General features: G+C 36.9%; 1 protein-coding gene across 11 annotated transcripts in view; it reads right to left on the minus strand.

Annotated features, from left to right (window-relative positions):
• QKI (QKI, KH domain containing RNA binding) overlaps window positions 1–25678 on the minus strand; it is a 299731-nt gene that overhangs the window by 6643 nt on the left and 267410 nt on the right. For 2 of the 11 annotated variants that reach the window (XM_054021335.1, XM_054021334.1), the window contains 4 exons: window positions 11684–11771; window positions 7485–7781; window positions 4561–4635; window positions 523–2818 (listed from right to left, as the gene is read on the minus strand). In XM_054021335.1, coding sequence (XP_053877310.1) covers window positions 2784–2818; window positions 4561–4635; window positions 7485–7781; window positions 11684–11771 — 495 coding nt within the window. In that variant the 3' untranslated portion in view covers window positions 523–2783. Of the gene's footprint in view, window positions 1–522; window positions 5404–7484; window positions 7782–11683; window positions 11772–25678 lie in introns of those variants that run through there. The other 9 variants (XM_054021331.1, XM_054021330.1, XM_054021336.1 and 6 more) reach the window with 7 other exon arrangements.

Genomic DNA, 25678 nt, shown 5'->3' on the forward strand with positions numbered 1-25678 from the left:
AATCAAAATAAAAAAAACAAAAAAGAGAAAGAAAAGATAGAGAAGAGATTAGTTTCAGCTAGTGACGGCTTAATGACAACATGAAAACTAATCACAACTAATAAAAAAACAAGCATGTTTAATTCTGACGCACTGATTGACACCATCTACAGAATGCAATAAAATCATGACAGCCTTGTATCATGATTTGAACATGTGAAGGAGAAGCCCACTCCCACAAAACTGGTTAACAGGAAAAAATAGAAATAAAATACAACTAACAACTAATGGTTAGTAGCAGTCGATGAAGGAAACTGGAAAACAAAAACAATGAACAGTTTTTGGCACTTGGTAAAAGAATTTTGAAACAGTCAGCGCAAAGAATCAGTATCTGACTGCTATTAAGCATTAGTATTTTCCCAGGTGCAAGCATTAAAGCAACTATTAATGATGGATGTGATTATTAATAACTGTTTGTTAAAAGAAATGAATCTGAATTTTCATAAACAATTTGGTTTAACATAAACTATGGGCCAAACAAGGTTTCTTTTGTTCAATAAATTTTTTATTGCTTTTCAATTATTCTATTTACAAACAACATGGAATTTCTTGGCCTCATGATACAAAGCAATACTAAACTGTAGTCTAGCAGTGTAGGCATCATCATGGAAACCAGGTAAAGGCTAAGCCTATTACTTTAGCCAGCATTTTCCTGTTGAAAATACTATTTTACACATAGGACACTTTTAAAATGCACTTGCATGTAAACACTGTAAAAGTCTTGCCATTTTAAATTCTATACTTCAAAAGCTCTAAGTACATCAAAAAATAGAGAAAGTATCTAATTGATACTAATAAGGCATTTTAAAACTACAGACAGCTTTCTTTATTCATTTTCAAAGCTAATACTCTGCAAATACAATAAAATCTGACATTTCATATACATTCCTGCTTTATATTTTTATATTTTAAAAGAAGCCACCTGTAAATACTATTTTCTTTTGCAAAAAACAAAAAACCACAAACAAACAAAAACAAAAAAATTACAGTAAAACATAAAAAAGTTCTCAAGTGGAAAGTTATCATTCCCAATGTTCTTGAGCTGATCCTTCTTTAATCATTCTCTCTCACATTCTCCTTCACCAAACTTGGTCCACTTAACAGTAGTACAATTTTTAAGACTTGTTCAACAGCTTAATCATATCTAATAAATTCTGAGGTTTGATAGAGTTTTTGTACTGTTGCCATTCTGACTAAGGCAGAGGAGATGAAAGTGAGAAAGGTATTCAGTGCAAAGTCAGATTTGTGCCATTTCATAAAATGAAATCCAGTAGGTGTAATGTTCACAGATAGCATATTTTTAAATGATCTATATCATGGGTTGATTTACCTTCACATAATAAAAATGGTTTCTATGGCCTATCATTTAGGATACAGTTTATAAACACTAAAAATTACTACTGTAACTTAAATGAGACCACATGTTCCCTGAACTTCTTCAAAATTCTGCTAAGTGGGATTTTGTTTAAATTAAAACTGCTGTTGCAAATATAAGCAAAAAAAAAAATAAAAAATAAATATTTAATGTGGCACAATCTCACCACTTTACAGGTATACGAAAAACACAGAATCTTAAAGCATTTTTGATACTGATTGCAATTTTGATTAAAATGGTATTAAAATTTTATATATAAATTATGTGACAATTGGTTTTGATAAAAACATTCAGAAAAATTATCAGCATTAACATTTCTTGTGGAGTATATAATCAAAGTAAGCTACCTTTTTAAGATACCAGAACACCTGTGATACATCCTCTGCCAAGTCCCCGGCCTTCTACAGTACACACAGGTTTGTCAACTGTGCAACACCATTTACAGTTTATTACAATTAAATCAGTCAGTCTCTCTATTATATGAATCAAATTCAGTTTTGGATTATTTATAGAGCGGGATCTTATTCTTAGTAGAAATGAACTATACTTTATCAACCCTTCACCAATTCTAAATGCTTGGTTATAAGAATAACACATTTACATGTTTGGGGGCTCTTGTTTTAAATGCAGTGCTTATATCTAAAAAACTATGCAAAAAACAAAAACATACTCAAAGGGTGAATACAGTAGTACTATATGAGAACCAGTTTAAAAGTTTTTTGTAATCTTAGACCCAATGAATGCATACTTATTTTAGTGATATTTAACAACTGTTTAAAATGCTTTCAGGTTGAAAAAAATTAATATTTCGGTTTGCTGACATTGCTTTTTAAATACCAATAATGGCAAATTAATCAAAATGTGTGTCATGAATTGCACAGAAGGTGCACATGGCAAGTGTTGATCAATTTTTGGTATTTTAATTTTACAGCAAAATTTTAAAACTCACATTAACCTCCTCTATGTAAAATGTTTGTACTATGCCAAAAGGTATTCTTTCCAAAACATACCCCTCTTCTAAATCTCTAAAGAGTGTGCACTGATAGTCTGCTTTTTAAAATTTGTAATAAAATGAAGTACAGTCTTTAAAAATATCTTTGCGCAACCTATGGTTTGTAATGTAAGTTGCTACGGGTAATTTAGAACTCTATTCATCAGAAATTATCAGCATCGTTTTAATGTAAAAAAATATACAGGTCACAGAACCATGTATGGTCTCCATGAGAGAATAGCTCTGTGTATTCTTTTTAAAAAACATACAAATTAACTTTGAAGAGCTATACATATGGACAATTTACCATCAAAGAAGTGTCTGTGTTTCAGTAGAAGGTGAGATGATTCCAATATTTATTATTTTCAGTTCAATGATTTATAGTTGCAACCATTGCCAAGGCAGCTGAACAGCTGACACGAATTAAAAACAACAAAATTAGTAAATACTACATTGGTCTATTCAAATAAAGTAACCAATAGATTAAAAAAATTCCATGCCCTGCTACAATGATTTGGTCACCAGCTGTTCCAGGGAAATACCTGCCTAAACAAATAAGCTTTTCAACTGTGGCATGAAGGACACCAAATCTGGGCTCTGAGAGACCATCAGTAGGAGCAGATTCTAGAGACATGGGCCTTGTATAGAAATGCCCTGCTGCCCATCTTTCAACAAAGAATACGAAACCCAGCAGACTGTAACCACTGTGATGGAATATAAGGGGAAAAGAATTTTTTCAGGTAACTGTATAGATTTTATATATCAGCTTGTGCCTTTTATAAAGCATTAAAAGGTAAAGGCGCTACATAAAATATAATAAATATCTTAGAGAGCCCCTCTCTCTGGTATTGGTGTCCATGGTGTCCTCCTTATATATGGTAATCTGACACAGATCTTAACAAATCAACAGAAGGAGAGAGGTGGAGTGTAGGCTAAATTCTGTATTAGGAGTAGACATGCCTGTCCCCTGAATTTGGCTTTAAGTATATCAAATCAAGGAAGACTGTGGATATCCTATTTTGCTGAGAATAGGTCCTTAGAATAATAATACTCAGCAATTTCAAAACATTTCGCATCTTCAAAAGCATTGAACATACATTAATCCCCACAACACCCCATGAGCTAAGGAAGTATCATCCTTATTTTATAGATGGGAAAACATACACAGAAAGGTTAAGTGATTCGCACAAAGAGTCACTGGCAGAGCTGGGATAAGGGGTTGGGTGTTCCAGTTCTCCACCTGCACTGCTTCCTAGTCAATGAACAGCCCAATGTCAATAAACCGAAAACATCACTTTTCTTAATAAGCTTAAGTAATTCATTCAAGGGTCCAAGGGCATACACAGATGGTAAGTTACATTTGATGAACAGGAGAAAAATGAAGATTTATTTTCCATTCATTGGTTAGTTAAGAGAGATGTCCAAATACTGGATGTCATCTCACCAACGGGACTTCAAAAGTTGCTTCTTCTTCAGACAATGTATTTTAGCAGCAAATGACAAATACCAAGAAATCCATTTTGGCAAAAGAACATAAAAGAATATTGCCTTTACTGACTCAAACCCAACAAACTTTTGAAGTATTATCTTCACAGTCCTTATTTTGTTGAATTAAGTTAGATATCTGAGAACATGAATCTTCTTTAGAGTTATACAGTACAGTGGCTCAAACAGTTTATTAGAAAAAAGGAACCTAAATCTTCAGTTTTCTCCAGACAGGACGCATTTTATTCCTTTACTTCCTTCTCATTAAGCACCCATCCATTCATTTTATTTTTGCAACACCAATCTGATATTTCCACACCAATTAAAAGAGCAAGTTTGAAGGGAAAACCAATTAATGTAGCACTAAACTCTTATTTCCTGATGAAGCTGAATCTTCTATAGTTCTTATAAAGGAAATCAGTTATAGCATTTTAAACATATCACATAATTTATATATTTTAATAGATGGGAAACCTAAAGAAGTTTACACAAGGTCTTTAAAATTGCAAGCGTTTCCAAAGCTGTAATATAGTGACTATTTAGATTTTTGAGAAAATTAATATTAATGAGTGGGTCAAAATATGGTATTTGGTTAACCAGCTGTGGTGTTGCAAATTTCATGTACACTCAAAGCATTTCTTATAAAAAAGAACTGCAGAACTAAACTAACCTCGGTCTGCGGTCACAATCCTTTGGTAAGGATGGACACGCATATCGTGCCTTCGAACTTTAGTAGCCACCGCACCTAGTTAAATTGCAATTACCAAGACAAAGTTAGAAAACATTCAAAGACAAACATTAACAGCAGGTTTAGCAAAATGGATTTAAGTGATCATTTACTACAAAATTCATTTTAAGAAAGCAACAAGTTAAGGCACAGTAGTTTCAAATCTTAACTTTAATATATGAAGTATATCTGTGCAGATTAATATTGCATTTATTTCAAACATCCTGGCCTTAACCTGTTTAATCCACTCATTTTCAATCCCAACATTACAGTATTTCATGAAATCTATTAGATCCAAGAACATTTAAGCTTTACTAGTCACATATTCACTGAAGTGCCTTTTTTGCAGCAGCACTACTTTAAATAATGCCATTTTTAATACTGACAATTATTTGCTACCCTTCAGACCACTTCCAGTTTCTACCATTAAAAAAAGTTTTAAAGCAATTCTTCATGCCTACAGATGTGGTTTTAAACTTTAAGTCAATAAAGTATGAACTGCAATGAATTAGGTGATTAGTAAAGCAAACAGTATAGAACACTTAGCAGTCAGTATACTACTATACACTCATAAATTACAGCTACTTTGTAATAATAGAGACTAAACCAAATTAATAGCACTATTTTATTTTATATCTATGTGCAAAAAAAGTGCAAGTAAGTCACTGACTGCTAGGCTACTTTTTTTCAAGACTGCTGAAACTAAGCATTTGTTAAATTCAGATCTGATGAGGGTTCAGTTAAGACCGTTCTTGAATTCTTAGCCTTTCGTTGGGAAAGCCATACCTACAGATAAAAGGAAGGGAATTAAAAATTAGTCGCCAACTAAGATTTGACACTGATACCGACTTTCCCATAACCACCACCACCAACACCCATTTGTAAATTTTAAGGGAACTGCTTTAAGATACCTAAATAGTTCACCATAAAAATGGGCAAAAAATACATAAATATGTTACAAGGTAAAACTCAACAATAAACCATTTCAAATCTATCAGTTCTGTCAGCAATGCACAAATTATTTTAAATTTCATTGCTCAAATGATAGAGCACGTATTAGAATCAGTAATTCTAGATTGCCCAGGTTACTTTGTATTATAATTGAAGTTCTTTAGTGAAAACTCACCCTCAGTGGTCAGCCAAAAGGACATTTGCTTAGATAGCTCTACCTTATCTACATTATTTTTTTGTGCTCTAAGCAACACTGACTGTGCAGGAAGGATTCTGATACATTTTTTAGTAATTCTCCCCTTCCCCACTCTTTTTATATAAAAATCTCGCCTGAAATTCATAAAAACTCTCTGCATTGTATTAAGTTATTACCATGCAGTAACACATTTAATCATTATTTCTTTAATGCTCAACTACATCAAATGGTAATGAGATTTGGTACTGGACTCAGCCGGTGGCTACAATGATCCCTACCACAGTGAAACTACCTCAATAGACCCTGTAAGTGCCAGCACAGAGGACTCCTAGGTGGAAAAACAACATGCACAGGGTTGCAGGAAAAATTATTAATAAAAAGGAAAATATTACCAGAAAGGTATAAAGTTACATTGTTACTAATTTATCTATCATAATTTTTTGGCTATTTCAGAGACTATGCAATAGCAATAAGCTATTCTTGACTTCATTCTTTTGACCAATTAAATGTTTTCAAAAATGACTAGTGCTAAAATTGAAAATAAATGACTAAATACAAAAAAAGTACATTTTCCTATCCACAATGCCAAAAGGAACATGTAAAGACAGATGCGCACACACACATAGAGCAGCTAGTAGTATTCACTTAATTGAGCATTGGCTTTTTGTATTTCTTTCAACAAGATATTGACTTTGAATCTTAATGTCCAATGTTCATTAGAGACTTTTAGAATTTGTGTAAATCAATAACTGCTGCTGAACAAACTTTAAAGATCAAAGTCCTATAAGTCAACAAAATCATGCAGCACCAAGGTCATATACAATTTAGTAAAAGAACCAGAGAGTAAAGATTATTCAAATTCTGGAAGGAGTAAAGAGGAGAGAAATTGCATTGAAACAGTTTGTTTTATATTGACTGGTTAACTGGATTATAAACAGCAGATGTATTCTAGCCTTGATTTAGCAAGTCAATGGACTGAAATACCAGATATGATTGGCATTTCAGTCAACTCTATAAAAAAAGATGTCAGTAATGTTTCTAATTGCACTGTTCTCCAGCCACATCTTAAAAGAGCTAAGTTTACTTACTGAAACTATTATTTTGTTTTCTGCTTAAAGACAGATTCATAGGTTCTTGCCACTAGATTAATTCATCAGATCTATCAATGGAAACTATATTTTTAGTTTTTTTTCAAGATTTGTTTGATGCCACAAAATATTGTGCAAAATTAAAAATGATCCCTTTTAAATATTATTGTAATGTATTTACATTTTAGGAAAGTGCATTCAAGTTTTCCATTTGGGACAGTACAAAGTATTTATATTAACTATGCATTTCAATTCCTTTTTGCTTTTATTCTTGTCTAAAAGATGTTTTCATTTGATAGCACTACAAAAAACTTAAATGTACTACAATTTGATTAAAATAAACACACAATTTTGTTTTCAAAAAATTAAAAATGCTCCAAAATAAATATGGACCTTTTAAAGACATATGAATTTAGCAATCTAGATAAAACAATTTTAGAGCTGCACTTATTCAATGCACTTTTTACTGGGCAATTTATGAGTCTTTAAATGAAACAAAATAGGGTCAGAGCTCTCTTTCAAAAACAAAGTTTCAATGAACCACTGACTCTCATACAATAGTAAAAAACACAATAAAGCAGCCTTAGAAAATGATCTACAATTCAGTTAATCATCTTAGTAGAGAAACTTACCTAATACGCCACTAGGTTCAATAGGATACTCAAGAATTGATGTCGCTGGTGCCAGTGTATAGGGATACTCATAGGGTGTGTAAATTAAACCAGCTTCAGGTCCTTGAGGAACTATTGCAGCAGTTGGATGAGGAGTTCCGTTTGGCATGACAGCGGTCTGTATCTGTCTGATCAAAGGCATTATGGTAGGGCCAGCTGGCGTAGGAGTACGCAGGGCAGCTGGGGGGAGAACAGGCGCAGGCCCAGTAATAATCCTTGGAGCCTGGGCTGTCGCTGCAAGAGAAAAGGCAAGGGCTGCTACAGTAAGCAAAGAAATTTAGAAGGAAGTATGGAGATAGCAGTACAAAACGTGAAAAGAATGGAAAAAAAGGGGAAAAAGTAGGAAAGAAGAAAAATAAAAGGAAATCATTAGTACATGCGCTGATCACACAGTGCCAAAGCACACCATTCAAATGCAAACAGCTTTCCATTTCTCAGTGTGCTTAAGTATGAACATGCAAAATAAAAAAAGCCTTTATAAAACAGTGAAGTAGATTTCTAAACAGGTTACATAGCACGAAAGCTCAATTTAAACCATGTTTCTTTTACCTATGCTTTCAAGACTGCATGAGACTGAGATGCATGCAGGAGATATACGGAAAATACTGTTGTAATCGTACATGGAATGTAAAATATACTGCAACTATAGAATCCACAGATAGATAGTTATGCAGACCTTTCATACAAAATGAAAAAAGGTTTCATAATACTTTTGTTTTTTATTAAAATTCTATTTCAAAATACATAAAACCTCCCATGAGCATTGGGGTTAAAGGTGTCCTAGTAATTTTGGGTGTCGTTTTTTGCTTCTTTGTGATGAATGAAATAGGTCCAAAAAGATGATATTCTTCCTTCCCCCTCCCCCATTCTCAAAAATAATATTTTTTTTTCTACTTCCATTTTAAATTAGAAATTCATGCGTTTTTGACACTGTGTCCTGGAAGTGTAGGTTAGGAAAAAAAGTACTTAAAAAAAAATGGAGCTAGCACATTTTAATTAAATGCTGTTTAAAATATTTTAGCACCCAATCCAGACAAGTTTTAACACCTCTCGTGGGGTCAACCCTCAAGCTTAGACTTTATGGGCTTGTGTAAATGCAGAATTACAATGGTTTGATTTAAAGAATGCTTTTTACATGATTTAGTTAAACCTACAGGTGGTTGGAAAATCCAAAATTTTCCCGGAAAAAAATTCATTGGAAAAATGCCTTTTAGAATTCTTTTGACAGAAATTTTTCAGATTTTCGGTGGAAGCTTTTGAAATGAAATAAAAATTGTATTTCATGTAGTCTTACATTTTTTTTTCCCTGGAAACTGAAAAAATTCTGTTTTCCATTTTTGATTCTGGATTTTCAGGCTTTTGATATGTCAAAAGGAAAAGAAAAAATAAGTTACAGTTCAAAGTATCTATTCAAAATTAAAAAATGCCAGAAATTGTTCAGATGAAAAAATTGAAAATTTGAACAAGCTCTAGTTAAACTGCTGCATGGACATTCTTATTTTGGTTTACATTAAGTCAGTTAGAAACAGGTTTAAGGTCAAATGAAGTAATCCACTCAATCCAATATAAGAATGTCCAGAAAGGGACTGCATCAGTTTAACTAAGCAACTGGTTTAATGGCTGGTTTATTAAAAAATTCAAACCAAAATAATACAAGGTGCGAAATGAATCCAATTTAAGCCTGGTCTACACACAGTATAACTAACTATGTTGGTTGGGAGTGTGATTTTGTGTTTTGTTTTGCCAGCTTATACCAATAAAAACCTAGGCGGTGTCTACACTGCCACTTTCAGCGCCAAAAATTTTGTTCAGGGGTGTGAAAAAACACCCCCCTGAGCGACAAAAGTTTTAGCACTGAAAAGCGCCAGTAAAGACAGCGCTTTATCGCTGTGAGCCGTGCTCTCGGCAATAAAGCTGTGTGCGTGTGTTTTTTTTTTTTTTTTTTTTTTTTTTTTTAAATCGCTGGGAGAGCTCTCCCCCGGCGATAAAGCATGTCTACACTGCCCATATCACAGCGCTGCCGCGGCCACGCTGTAACCCGGGCAGTGCAGACATACCCCTAGTGCGAACATAGTTATACCAGTATAGCTTATTCCCTTCCCAAACAAAAATAAGCCATATTGGTATAAGCACTTCCATTTTTGTAAAACTACCACTCCACTAGGGCTATGTCTACACTACAGAATGTATGTATCCTGGCCAGTTTGTAGATTTGAAATGAAATATGAAAACCTCCAATTCTGTGTGTCTTATATTTTCAAATTTCATTGCAGACACAATGTACAGCAGAAACTTTTTCTGCCAGTGAAGGATCAAAGCCTCCCCGAACAACATTAGCTATGCTGACTGAAGCACTCTTACATCAACACAGTTGCATCTACCTGGGGTTTTGTACCCAGAGCAGTGTTGGAGAGGGGTGTGGTCTCCCCCCCCCTCCCCCCAACATCTGATAAATATAGCCATGCTGGAGAAAGTTTTAAGTTTAGATAAGACCTTGGGGAGTCATATTGCTTTAATTATACCTTTATAATTAAATCAATACAATCTTTGTGACTAGACTAGGCCTTATTTCAGTGCACGTGTGTTAACTAACCTTTGTTAAACCTGTGTAAGTTTATGTTTTGAAAAAGCCTACGGTCCACAGATATCAAGTGACTGAAACCTGAGTGATAGGGCCCGGTTTTTTATTCACGATTTTCAAAGCTGTGCTTTGTTTTTATTAAGACAAATTAATGCCAGAATAAGCAGTAGGAAGAAAAGCTCTTTTGTTAAAGAGCAACTACTCTGCTCCTTTGATTATGGAAAGCATTCACCTCCACAAAATCTGGGTCCTTCAAGACAGGCTTCCAGTAAAGAAAGATTTGACATTCCTGACAGATTTTAAAGAGGAACAAAAAGCAGGTCCCTCTCCCACCCCAAGCATTTAAAGTTTTTTTTTTTTAAAAAAATCAGAAAGCAGAAAAAAAGGCACAAATCCAATTCTTCTCTCTCTTCAGGTTACTGTTATCAGATCTCATCTGAAGATGTTAAAGTAGCTAAACCTAATTGGCATGATCTCTCTCATTTGTTTGTTTTGCATATAACCGCCATTTACTATAAACTGTAATAGAAGTGCACATGTAGAAGGACAACTTTTGGTAATATCAGTATGCCCTTAATGAAAAAGTTGACATGACTGTGGTTACATTTGACACCTGTATCAGCGAGAGTAAAGGTTTGAGAATGATTTTAAAATTTGAATTTTCATTAACAAGCTTTTACGTTCTATCCTGGAGAAAAGAGTTTATACCATAAAGAATAGCAGGCACATGTCACACGTACTCTGATAACCAGGTGCATGCCATTCAGCTTCAAGTATAAAACTGTACATACATGCATGCTCAAATCAATCTAATGGAAGAAGAATTGTTACAAACGGGCTCATTACACCACTGATCTCTGTGAACTTGCATGTGAAATCAGTTAATGAATCACTGGAAAAACATAACATTGGGGAAACATGCAAGCAAGATGACAGGAAGGAATATAATACAGAAAATGTTATTCATGTTATCTTGAACAACTGTTACATTCCCTTAAATCTCTCTAAAAAAGGTGAAAAGGAATCTATCCTCTTTTACACATGGCAAGAAATAAACAAAATTATGAGGAATACCACAGCTTCTATAGTTTACAAAACATAAAAGAGCTGGTCTACACTGAAAAGTCACATCAATATAGCTCTCTCTCTCTCGTGGATCTGAAAAATCCACACCCCTGACAGACATCGTTAAGCCAATCTAACCCTCAATGAAGTCAGTGCCAGGCTGATGGAAGAATTCTTCTGTGAACCTAGCTACCACCTCTCAGGGATATGGAATACCTGTAGCGATGGGAGAACCCATCCCGTCACTGTAGTACGTGTCTATACTGAATTGCTACAGTGGAACAGCTATGCTACAGTAGCGTTTTAAGGGTAGACATAGCCTAAAAAGCTTGCTTTTAGGGCTCAACTTTGATCAGAGTTAAAAAATAAATACTTATTTAAAAAAAAAGACTACACTGTCTCAGTCTCGTCAACAGATATGCAACTGTGCATTTGCCAAAAGGAGAAAGGTTGGGAAACAAAACCCCCGTGGAGTCTGCTCTCCTACTGGCCCCTAAAATTTTGTCATGCTTACGTGATTTGATGTTGGCGTCTCTGTATGTGCCATTCAGAATTGCAAGTTCCATTAGTTGCATCTTTTTAAGGCTGTCTTCCCCCTCTGCCTGCGTATGAAAAGTAGGAAAGAAAGTTAGACTAACATTTTATTTTATGAGCCAAATCTGCGCCTAGGACTTGAGAGAGAAAAAAGACATTTCTCTGAGTTTGAATGGATGGAAACACTTATTTATATTACACATAAGCCTTCTGGGAATATTAGTGTATTATTAACCTCCATGGATCTGAAAGTATTAAAATTGTAAGTAGACCTCCAATAATTGGTACTGGATGAACGTCATATAAAAGTGAATAAAAGAAAAGTAAAAAATTACCAAAACAGAGCTAAAGTTTAAATCTGTGTTTGAAAGGCAAATTTAAGATTTTAAATGAAGAAGTAGTAACTTCTAAATACTTGTAGAAGATATTTGGTTGGTGGACTAAATGAAAGAAAATGCAAATATTAAATAATTGGGGCTTAAATTAATGTGTTTTTATTATGCCAGATATTGAATATTACATAAAAAGAAATAATTTGGGCCGCTATTCTGAACATTAAGTCTACAACTGTTGAAAGTCAACATTCACATCCACAAACAGCTTCAAATTCTGAACTAAAATAGGCCAAATTCAGCCAAATAAAGCTTGCAGGTAAGATGGTGCAAGTTCCCTGAAATTCAGCAGTGATATAAATGCTCATGCAAACTGGTCACAAAACAAAAATAAGTAGCAAAGTAATATAACTTGTAATCATTTTGTATTCCTAATGAATTCCAAACCTGTGCAATTTACATGCTTGGGGTCAGGAAGATGAATGTACTAGAAAGTAACTAACAAGAGATTGTATAATAATAAAACAGCCTCACCTCCTCCAAATTAGGCCTGTCCTGCAAAACATTTAAACACATACTTAACTTTAAGTATGTGAGTAATCCCACTAAAGTCAATGCAAATTGTTTTGCTGGGGTCAAGGCCTTAATTCAAGCACCAAACCCAAAACTCCACGACCAACATCAGCCATGGCAAAAAAGGATACAATACTTTTATTGATCTCAAATAAAAAGTATACCTGTTTATATTAGATCTGGAATTTGGTTCCCACAGAATACCTAATCATTTTAAATTGAGCTCATTTTGTGCACTCACTAAATGATGAACAGGTGTAAATTATGTTTTATTGCCACATACACACATTTTCTGGTTAAGGTACACCTGTGTTATTTACACCATTTATGTTACTGTTGGAATTTGGCTCAGAGTCTAGATCCCCCCTCCCCACCCCCAATATGTATCCCATTGTCAACAATAATATTGTCAATTATTCTCATTAAAAAGTAAATGAAGGAAAAAGAGAACTGAGTTTCGATACTTTGTATATCTCAAAAGCAGTAAGTAAAACTGGTATTGTTTCATGTGTTTTATTCTCAAAAGTTGTATTTTGATATCCTGAAGAAGCCTTTAATACATTCAGTATAGTTTCCAATGTGTTAAAACATTTACAATAAAGTTATCACATAATAGCTCTAGCATCTTTCCTTCAGTACCTTGCTGCTGGTCTAAAGGTACTCATTTAAGTTCACTTTTCACTTGCTAAGCAAAAGTAGTACTTTTGTCTAATTTGTTTTTTTTGTTTGTTTTTGTTTTTAATGGAGATATCCCATCTCCTAGAACTGGAAGGGACCTTGAAAGGTCATCGAGTCCAGCCCCCTGCCTTCACTAGCAGGACCAAGTACTGATTTTGCCCCAGATCCCTAAGAGGCCCCCTCAAGGATTGAACTCACAACCCTGGGTTTAGCAGGCCAATGCTCAAACCACTGAGCTATCCCTCCCCCAAATTTGCAATAACAAATTTCCCAATATTAATGTCACATACTGCTATTTTCTTAACTTACATTCCACTATCCAGATAGCAAAATAACATTTATTGGAAATTAAAAAGATGTGTATGCTTGGTTATAATACCATGCCAGGTCACCACTATATAATTTAACAATGTTACAATTACTACTACACATGAGGCACTCTCAGGGATTTAAAGCTGGATGGAAAATTGGCAATCTAAAGTGCCAGCATGAACAATTTTGTCCTCCGGAAAAGTTGGCTAAATTTGTATTTGGGGAATTTTTAAAAAAGTCACCTATACAAATATATTTTTGCAGACATTTAGGTTAATATTTTAAAAAGTATTAGTGACTCTGGGTGCTTTAATACTGGGGTGCCCAACTTAGTCATTTTAAAGGAGCCTGTTTTTCAGAAAGCATTGCTCCTCTACACTCAAAACCAAGCCTCTTTAAAAGTGACTCAAGTTAGGTGTCTAAAAATGGAGGCATCCAAAATTGCCAGTGACTTTTTAAAAACTTGGGAAGAGTTCACGGTAAGGAAAGGCACCCTTTTCTATTTCTTTTCTTCTTAACTTGTCCATTTGGGGCAGGTAGGTAATTAAGATGAACCATTATTGCATATTTCCAGTAACTACTGTTCATAACTCTGTTACAAAATGGCAATAATTCCATTCATATTTTGTGAACTTAGAAAGGAAAGGAGCATGTCTACCTACAGGAATTCCAAAATTTTTGGTATATATTTCATGCTGATTTAAGGAAATAAATAATCACTATAAATATTTTATTCCAAATGCAAAGAATGAGCCTATTTAGCAAATTATGAAGACACAAAGTCAAGAGGAAGTCTGCATATTCATAATCATATCTAAATATACCTATACCATGAAGAGTGTGTTCTGACAAACTTTTTTTTGAAGTTTATTAACAAAATAATTTGATGCAACTGTTAGAGAGTTCAAGATTTTATAAACTTTACATTTTCATAACTTTTGAAAATTCACTAATGATCTCATTCAAGTACTTTCATCATCCCAACCACAAAAGAGGCTATGTACAGTATCCTTACATGTATACATACTATATAAAACTTCTGTTTTTGGTAAAATATTCAGAATAGGCAAAACCTGTAAGAGTTATAGGTTCCTTCTGATATATTGTGATTAGTGTGTGGTGGCATACATAGATTTTAGACTTATTTGACACTAATATTTCTGGAAAAGTAAATGCTTTTTCAATTACCTCTTTAACTGTAAATTGTACCATTAAATGCAGTCCCAGGCTTCACTTACTTCTCATATTAATTGAAATCATACTTTTCAGAATAGTAGTTATATCCCCCCTTATCTAGTATGCTCTGAATTTTCAAATAGGCTAAGTGTTAAGAAAGTTGTCAGTGCTGGTAGTTGCTATTGCTGGTAAATTGGTCAGAATACATGTAAGAAGCTAATTACGATGCACTAAACTGAACAAGAGCTTACATTAGTCTTTTTTCTACTGTTACTTATGGTAGCACCATAACTGACCACATCATTATATAGATGCTATTTAACTATTTTCTCTTTTATTTTAATAATAAGCAGACACTTTTATTCTGATTTTTCATTTTAGTACCAATCTGTATTTTTGATAAAGGCTTTCAGTTTTAGTAAATATCTGGAACATCAACAAGAATCTAGCTTTTCTCTGAAGCAATGTGTAACACTGCTATCAATGAAATGCAAAAGATCAAGCATAGTACCATTAATTATTACCAGAACTTGAATTTCTTCCAAAATCAGCTTAGGGAACTGATCTGAGTTATTAATATGTCTGTGTAGGTGACAAATCTTACATTACACTCCCTGGAAGATCTCAATCAACTGCAAGGTGCTGAATATACTTGAACCACGATGAAAACCTTGCTAATATAAGTGATCATAGCATAGCAGAAACTGATCATAGCTAGCAAATTTCCAGGGAAGAGGAGGTGTGGAGAAAAACAATACATAGCTGCTTAAGCAACAAACTTTAAATAAAATTGTTATTATCTCCTTGGACCCATAACATGTTTTTATATAGATCGATGAATTTCCCATAGTAAGAGGCAACTATTTAGAATTTACACAAAGTGCATTTAAAGGTAATACTGTACCTTCAGCCTCCAAAAACAGACATGACTGTCAACTGTTCATTCTTGGCCTTCTCTCAGGTACTGTTTAACAGTTCTCCATCTAATTTTATACAGCCTCAAGATCACTTTTTATAAATTTCTGCTTCAAAAAAAATGTGATATGTCTACTTGTACATGGTACTTCACTGTTGTAGGATCTGGAACTTGGAATGCCACATCAGCAGCTTTTTCCAGTTTTAGTTTGGATTTTTGAGCAGTATATTACACACAAAAGAAAAACACCTGAAAAAAACTTCAGAAGTGCTAATCACATGGGCATGATTCCAACTCTTCCCAGAAGATGGCACTGTTTATTACATAATGCTATCACCTCTAGGCATAGGTGGTTATCTTGTCACTGTATTGCTCTACCTGTATTGTTTAATAACTTGTATCTGATTATGCATTAACTTGTCACAGTTGCTTGCCACCTCTTTTCAAACTGCCAAGTACAAAAGTGTTCAGGGCCATTTTGTGTGCACACACATGCCGTACTATCAAATCCTCCACTCCAGTTTCATTGGCCCTTGTTCTTCAGCTGCCAGAGACTAGTTTTAGAGACACAGAATGCAGAAATGGGCATGTGCTGTTGTTTGACCTGTCCTCTCTCTTCACAGCTGACGGCTGATCAAATGAGACACACTGATGCAATCTATTTTAGCTCCGGGCATTTCTGCAGGCACTCTCTGCTGAAGCAAAGAGGGGTTGCATCAAGCATACAAAGGCAATCTCTAAAGAGACAGAATGCTACCTGTTCAGTATTTACAACAAAGCCCAGTCATTTGTACTGAGAAGAAGCTGCTTTAAGCAAACATCAATAAGGTCACTTAAAGCCAGATTTGCATTGCTTAGTTTAAGCTCAAGTGATTCACTCAAGCCTTTCATCCTCTTAATTCTTCAATGTTCCCCTTGTATTTCTCAGATACAATATAACATGCAGATTAAGTAATAAAACAGTTTGGTACCTCACTGTTGAAACATCACTTTGTAATGGGAACATTCAAGACTCCTTACTGAATGAAAAAGGCTTAAGGAATATAGGTAGGAATTCCCTAATAAGGTACAATGTATATTGAGAGAAAGTATACTGAACGCCCTGTTTACATTTTGCAAGAATTTCTCACTGATGCTAATAGCAGTTCAGCTGCACTTGTGGTAGCAATGTCAGGAGCTACCAATGGCATTTTAAGCAATGTGCCATCTCATCAGATGGGCACAGTGCTTAAAATTCTAGCAATAGCTGGCTGCCCACCTATAACAGGACTCTCAAAATTACTAATATCTGTAGAGCTGGTGTTAGAAACTGCTGGAAACTTTTTGCATAATTTCTGTTATGAATACAATCATAATTTCTATGTTATTGCATGCATCCGAGTTTAGAATTCTTGCCTCTTGGGTAGAAAAGGACTGGAAAGAGGAGCTTTATGAATTATGGCTGTTGATGCTATAATATTACCCCTCTCTAATCAATATTAAACAATAAATGTTCATGAGAGCAAAGATATTCTTTTAATGAGATTTTAAAAGAAACATGTATAAAAAATAAAAATACTGACTACCACTAAGCCTTATCGTCAAGATTAAGCTGTCTTAGTAGCCTAAGTCCCAGGTTTGAAATACCCAGTCACCTTGGGATCACGTGTTCAAAATTGCCCCTTCATCTTGTTGAGGTAGATAAACTGAGTACTACACAAATACATGTGATTATCTGTATAATGGGCATCCACGGAGATCCATACATGCATAGATGTATGGGTAGGGCTGACAAGGAAAAAAAGGAATATTGAAGGAACTGTGCAGTAAATGCATTAATTCCAATGAGGTACTAAAAATATTCAAATACAGTACATTAAAAAAATGTACCACCTTTCACATTAAATGTGTACTATCCTGCACAGTTAAGGTAAGGTAAGGGCTTTCAAAATGTATTTGCTGTTAATGTACCTTATACAGGTTCCTGGAAGAAGTGGATCTTGCTCATGCAAAATTACATCTACTAAATGAGTTTGCTAAAGCATACAGTCAACCTTTGGAAGGTAGTGGAGGAGAGGGATCAGCTTAAGCGCTTATTTTTGGTATATTGTGTAGGTTTCAAACCATACTGTCATTATTTTAAACCCTCAGATGGGCTAAAGTATTTAGAACAATTACACCTCTACCCAGATATAACACTGTCCTCGGGAGCCAAAAAATCTTACCACGTTATAGGTGAAACCACGTTATATCGAACTTGCTTTGATCCGCCAGAGTGCGCAGCCCCACCCCCCGGAGCACTGCTTTACCGTGTTATATCCAAATTCGTGTTATATCGGGTAGAGGTGTATTTAAAACCCAACAATATACTAAAACTAATGGCATTTACCTTGGACTCCATCCCATCCCTTAAACTGAATTCATGGTTCAAGAGATTTTAAATAAATAAAAAAAACCCAAAAAAGCAGCTCTTCAAAATGCATTTCTGTGCCATATTCACATATCTGAGCAATTCGCTGAATATGTGCTGCAGACAATGACAACTGTAGATTTTTTCAGAAGTATCATTAAGCTCAGTTAAAATGTAATATCTGCAGGGAACAGTTTGCTAATGCTGAGCTTATTTTTCTTATCCAATGGGCCTCTGGCCCAAAGGGGTCTGTCAGCATACACCTTTTCCTGCATACTGCCTTAACTCTGGCCCCCTACTACTACAGTGGACTAACAACTGCAGCTTCATAGGCCAGCACTATGAAAGTCTTTTTGACACAACATGCTGTGGAATGCTTTTTTCTAGCTGACAAAGAAAAATGTTCCACTGCAATTCACTTGTAGATCAGTAAGTATTTCAAACATACTATGCACCAGTCAAACATCCTTTACACATGAATGTTTCCATTCAGGGGCAAAAACCTTCCATTCATAATTTATAAAGAAATAACCTCACACAGTATACTACAGATTCCTAGACGTGCACGTGGTTGTTGTTTTTTTTTTTAACTCAGATTTCAGCCATGAATATGGGACTTGTAAAAGATTATGGGCTAAAAGCTATTGGAACTGCTAAAGTATACATGTCTAAAATTCATTGTACACTTTGAATGACTACTGCCTTTGCTTGTAGTGCTTCAACGTTTTAATTGCGTTATCTCATAGTTTTCTATAGTCTCTAAGCACTGAAATCTTAAGTAACAGTCAATAAAATAGGATATACTCAGTAAGACTTGAGAAAAGGTCTCTTTTTGAAGATCTGAATTTGAGTACATCAGAAGCTTAGTTTAGTTAGTACATTATTCAATTTACTATACATAATCAAATTTCAGCATGGTTATCTTTCATTTCTGGCTGTTTGATTTATAGTTAGAAAATTTTAACCAACTATTTTATTCGATTAAAAAAATAGCACACTTTTCAACTTCAATTTTTGTTATTTTCATGTACACAAAAAACGACTTTGGCAGGCAAACCAAGACTTCAACATGTATTTGGTTACAATTAAATAAAGTAAATGTGTTGCTGACAGGAGAAAGAGAGAAAAAAAGTCTTCAGTAAGGCCTTGTCTACATTAAAAAGGGTTTGCCAGTATAGGAGACTCATTTTACACCAGCAGGAGTTCTTTTGAGGGTATAGTTTATAAGAGTTCTTTTGCTGATATAGTGTATACCAGTTCCCTGAATCTCATGGTGCTTCCCCAAGCATCTTTGAAGCTCAAAGTAAAATAAATGAACACTACACATCTAAGCACTGTTAGAGAAGCCCAGAGTACCATAAGCAGAACTGTGGTGTTTAATAGGTGCATGGGATGGCTCAGTTATTTCTCAATTTCCTTTTCAACATTGATGCAGACTACTATGCCTAGGCAGACAGGCAAAGATAAATTAGCATCATTATTTCTTCTGGGCAACACAGCCTGCTTATCTTCTTCAAAGCAAGCTCTCGGTTCAAATGATATGCAAAGAAGACTGTGCTATTTCACTTGACAAATTCATTGGTCATAATGTTAAAGATACACCAGGGGAAAAAAGGCAGCATATCTTCTTACATTTCCCATCACCCTATCTGACAGAGTCCTATTTAATCATGATACTTGGACTAGGAGCAACATTTTCAAGAGTCCTTTTTTTTGTTTCTGCAACAAGTAAAGCAAGATAAGGTACAGAAAAACAGTGTGAAACACATTTTTATAAGCTGAGCTGAAATACTGCATCACTGGAACCTAGGGCTGTTAACTGTTCTAGTACGAAGAGAATGAATTCGGGGGGTGGGGAATAGAGGGGAGCGGCAGGGGCGGGGGGAAATCAGCTTCAGCATTCTCTGTGACATTAAAGAGACGTGTTGTGTACTGGCACTCCTACAGCATGCTGCAGAAAATTAAGGGTTCATCTTCAAATTGCACAGTTCTTGGTATGAATTTGGCCGTTCATGCTAAAGATACTCTTTTCCCAGCAGTATATCATTCTACAACTTGCCTTGTAACCCCCTAAAACTTCAGAACAGACCAATCTCTTTCTCCCACCTGTAACTCTTCAGTGAGAGAGAAAGCATGCATCTGTGTGTTAAAGGACCTTATACTAAAAGCTTAGAACAAGACGCATGTTTCACAGCACACAGAGAGAACACTAACTTAAACTGGAAAAAAAAAAAATCTACTTACACTGTGCCTACTAAAAATGTTTTCATAAAAACGATCATCCCAAATCCTTTTTAATAAAGATCCGAATTAGGTAACTAGCATTAATATGATCGACAATACCTACCTACTTATCAAGAGCACAGCTAGAAATCTCTAAAGCTAAACCTTGGTTCTGACTTATATGGAGGTTACTTAGCTGTAACTGGAGAACCTTTGAGATGTGTAGTCCTTATGTGTGTTCCACATGTGGGTACATATGTGCTTCATGCACTCGAGACCACAGATTATTAGCAAGTAGTGTCCATTGGACTGCACCTGCACATTGCTCTCTTTGTGCTCTGTACCGAGGCTATAAGGGGGAAGTGCAGACTGATGCCTCTCAAGTTCCTCTTCTTACTGCAAATTAGATAAGATCCAAAGTAGAGAGGAAGGAGGGCAGGTAAAGAACACAGACAGGGACAGAGAATGAATTAACTGGATATCCAATTAGAGTCTCTGGATAGACAGCACCTGTCCTCAATCACTTTGCTATAGCGACAAATAACCTCGTTTTCCTAATTGATTTTGCTCTTTGCAGATAGAACACCAAAGCTGTCTGATGATGAGGTTTTGGAAAGAATACTGGAAAATGAATTGGTTAATGCACGTGAAACTGAGAAATTACCTTGGGGATGTATTTTGGGGGAAGGCGAAGGGAAACATTCTTACGGAATGTGGTGTATGACTGGTCAGCCAGGAGTGCTTCCAGTTCATTCATCTTTCCGGAAGACCTGACAGCTAATAAGGTGACTTTCATGGAATGGTGGAACACAGAATATGTGGCCAGCGGTTCAAAGGGCCATCTGGTAAACACTGATAATATGAGGTTGAGGTCCCATTGAAGTGTAGGTTTCACCACTAATGGGAAGGTCCTAACTAGACTATAAAAACACTAAAATACTAAGAACTCTAAAACTATGTACAAATATATTTAGGTTCTGAAAAGAGAATGTGAAGAGTGCTTCAGACACAGAGGGTTCTGACTCAGGCCATGAAGCAAGAAGGAACTAGAAAGGTGTTGGTCTGCGCTGACCCTTTTGCCCTCAGTATTGAGCACGAGGGGAGCAACTTCACAGACGCAGACCAATGGACATTACTTGCTAGAAATCTCTGGTCTCAGGCACATGGAGCACATACAAACCCATGTGTGGAAAACACAGGCACCAGCATTAAAAGAACTCAAAGAGGACGTTACTCACCTTGTGCAGTAAGGATGGTTCTTTGAGAGGTGTCCCCCTATGAGTAGCTTCACTGTAGGTGTATCTGCACCTCTAATCAGAGAATTTAGGTAGCAGTGTCCATTCGGCCTGCACATGCGCCTTCCCTCGTGGTCTCCCTCGAGGTTATCTAGTGCTGCGCAGGTGAACTACCCTCAGTTTCTTCTCTACCACAGAGCCCCTTCCTCAGAACTCCTGAGTAGAGGGGAGGAGGGTGGGTTGTGGAGTATCGGGGGGGAGGGGGAACGACATCTCGAAAAACCAGCGTTACGGCACAAGGTGTATAACTTCCTCGTCTTTGAGTAGTGTCCCTATGGGTGCTCCGCTGTAGGTGACTCCACAGTCTATCCCCCATGGAGGGCTGGGGCTTTAGAGTGGAGTCTGTTATTGACGACAGTACTGTGGAGTCGAAGATGGCATCAGTGGCTGGGTCTCAAGTAATCGCATGGTGTTCCACGAAAGTATGGCCAGAGGCCCAGGTTGCTGCCCTGCAGATTTCTGAGATGGGGACATCTTTAACAAACACAGTTGAGGTAGAAACCAATCTCATGCAATGCATGAGGAGTCCTGATGGAGGCAGCAGGTTATGCATGGTAACAGTGGTTAATGCAACTGGAGACCCATTTGGAGAGTCTTTGAGCTGATTTTAGAGCGTCTTTGGATCGTTCTGTGAATGAAAGGAAGAATTCAGGAAACTTCCTAATGTCCTTAGTCATGTCCAAATAGAATGCTAGGGCTCTCCTAACATGAAGTATATGAAGAATTGCCTCCCTGTTGTCACAATGAAGTTTTGGGGAAAAGGTGGGGAAGTGAATGAGATTACCTTGGGGAAGAATTTTAGGTGTGGCCTCAGGGTGACTGTCTTTAAAATGTCTCTATTTCACCTATTTGCGTGCTGGGGTAATAGCTACTAGAAATACTGTCTTCATGCAGAGGTGTAGGAAGGAGCAAGTGGCCATAGGTTCAAAGAGTGGTCTAGTTAGGGTTTTTAGAACCAGACTGAGATTCCACATTGGAGTGGGTGGCTAATTTGCAGGAAGAAGTTTCCCATGCCCTTGAGGAATCTGCATGTTGTTGGATAGGTAAATACTGAACATTCATCCACCTGATGGTCAGTAGATGTACTTCAAGCGAGCTAGAGAGACCAGTCCTTCTGAGGCCCAAAATATAGTCTGGGATCGAAAGAAGAAGATGTCTGAATCACTTGTTTGGAATTGCACCAATTTTGGAATAGTTTCCACTTCTGCGGGTAAGTGGGACAAGTCGTTGATTTCCTACTGCGCAGTAATACTTCTTTCACCTCCTTGGAGCATTTGCTAAGTGTTGGAGCCATGAAGGAGACAAGCCTGTAGATTGGGGGAAGGATCTGTCCATTGTTTTGGGAGAGCAAGTGAGGAATGGGTCAAAGAGGAATTGGAAGACATATTGCCAGCTGTGCAAGGTATAGGTACCACACTTGCCTTGGTCATGAGGGGGCAATCAGTATGACTTTTGCTTTCTCTTGCCATATCCTTAATAGAATCTTCGACACCAGAGGGAATGGAGAAAAGGCTTATAGCAGCTCCTTGCCCCATTGAAAGATGAGACTGTCCCTTAGAAACTGTTTCCCCAGTCTGGCTCTGGAGCAGTAGCAGACACATTTCTTGTTCCCATAAGTAGCAAACAGATCTATTGTTGGGTTTCCCCCATAGGTCGAATATGCCATGGAGCACTGCTGGGTTCATCACCCATTCATGGTCATATGAGAAATTCTGACAAATTGTCTGCTGTCACATTTTGTATCCCTGGCAGGTAAGTGGCTGAAATGAGCACGTTGTGGCAGGACGCACCAATTCCAAAGTTTAAGTGCTCCCGTGCAAGGGGAAGGTGATCTGGCCAGGGCCGGTTCTAGGCACCAGCAAAACAAGCTGGTGCTTGGGGCAGCACATTTTTAGGGGCGGCATGGCTGGCACCAGAATGCCGCCCCTAAAAATGTGCCCCGGCTGCCCTAGCTCACCTCCGCTGCTGCCGCTCGCGCGCCGCTGCTCACCCTCCCTCCCAGGCTCTCAAACCTGGGAGGGAGGGGGAGATCCCGAGCGGCTGCGGTGTGCGAAACAGCTGATTCGAGCGCTGCTGCTCCCCCTCCCTCCCAGGCTCTCAAGCCTCCGAGTGGCCGCGGCACGCGTGCCTCTTCTCCCCCTCCCTCCCTCCCAGGCTTGAGAGCCTGGGGGGAGGAGGCAGGGCTAGGGATTTGGGGAAGGGGCGGAGTTGAGGCAGGGCTGGGGGTGGGGTAAGAAAAAAACGGGGTGGGGGGGGCGGTAGCCAAAATTGTTTTTGCCTGGGGCGGCAAAAATCCTAGAGCCAGCCCTGGATCTGGCGCCCCCTTGACCATTTATGTAAAATATGCATGCTATATTATCTGTTGTGACTTTCATTTGAGTATCTCTGATGAGAGGGAGAAAGTGTGTGCAGGCATTTCTGATGGTTCTTAGCTCCAGAAGGTTGATATGGAGGACTGATTCTGTGGGAGACCACTAGCCTGGGACTTTACAGTCATTTAGGTGAGCTCCCCAGCCTATTAGAGAGGCATCTGTTAGACTCAGAATTGGTGGGGGTTGCATGAAAGGGATTGCCTGCATGGACGTTGGATGGTTCTTTCCACCAGTCCAAGGAGTGTTTGGCCCTGGAGAGCATCAACCTTTTGCCTTGTTTAACCTGTCCCTGTTCAGCGAGTAGACAGATCTAAACCGTATCTGTAAACATCTCATGTACAATTGGGTGTGTGGGGACACAAATGTGCATGCCGCCATGTGCCCAAGAAGCTGGGGACAATTCCTGGCCAGTGTTTGTGGACTGGCCTGGACTGTCTCTATGACACTCATCAGGGTGCTAAATCTATACAGTGGGAGGAATGCTCATGCTTGCACTGCATCGAGTTCGGCCCCAATAAACTCCAGACACTATACTGGGGTCAAGGTTGATGTCTGGGTATTGAGCTGCAGACCCAGTTGCACAAACATGGACATGGTCCTCTGGGTGGCTCGTAGGGCATCTTTGAAGGAATGAGTCTTGAGAAGGTAGTCGTCCAGGTTTGGGTAAATGTTAATATTTGATTTCAAAATACTTGCTTCCTTTCTAATATTTTTCATTACATGTATTATTTAAGATTGCATGTTGCCACCTGGGACTGAATACTGTTAGTGAAAATAAGATACATCTCCAGCCGGGTAGGTTTTCATTTTGAATTAGGTAGCATTGACTTAATTAAAATAAGTTTTTTTATGCTAATATATTATCAAACACATTATGGAAGACTGAAATTTTAGGATAGATATGATGAAGTATGTCAATATTTGGAGACCATCTGTCTTATGTAACAGCATCCCATATTGTCTATCCTCTCAGTTACAATTGCTATCATGTAGGCTACATGGACTGCAAAAGGTAAGTGGGGATGAGGAAGGGTGGGAGGGAATATGACATGATAATTTAAAACATGAATAGACAGAATAAATGTATTTTCCTTCTGTCCAAAGTTATTTGGGAAAAAATTTAATCTTAAAATATTTAATGGTGGAATTCCATACTTTTGTTGACATTGCCCTCCTTTTTCTGCATACATTTTCCAAGGCAAAAAGAGATGTAGTAGCAGAACAGTCAAACTGAAAATGTAATATATCTTGATGCCTGTAAATCTTTATGTAGATTCTACGTTTTTGAGGGAACCTTCATTCAGACAGGGTATTTTTGTTTGGTATGTGCAGGCACAAAACTATATGACTGGTTCAAATCTTAAAATTTCTGGCTCAACTGGGGTCAATGTAAGAGTTTGAAAGATGAAAGAGACCTCCGACTCTCAACACGAACCTTAAATTATTCTAGAAAGTTATTAAAATGTGAAAAGTACTAAAAATTCACGTTTACTTCCAGGTTCTTAGAAGACCATGAGAGTTCTGCCTGTGCAATACTACTAAACAAATACATGATGTGTACATTTTGCTTCTACCCAATTTAAATAGCATAAATCTGTTACTGTTAAAAAAAATCAAAAACTGTTATATAGACTATTGTAAATGTGTGTGTCCAATTTGTCTTCAGTGTTTTGCTGCTCTCTTAACAGTTTATGAATACCAGAATGAGA

The sequence above is a fragment of the Malaclemys terrapin genome, chromosome 3 (genome assembly GCF_027887155.1).
Source record: "Malaclemys terrapin pileata isolate rMalTer1 chromosome 3, rMalTer1.hap1, whole genome shotgun sequence".
NCBI lineage: Eukaryota > Metazoa > Chordata > Testudines > Emydidae > Malaclemys > Malaclemys terrapin.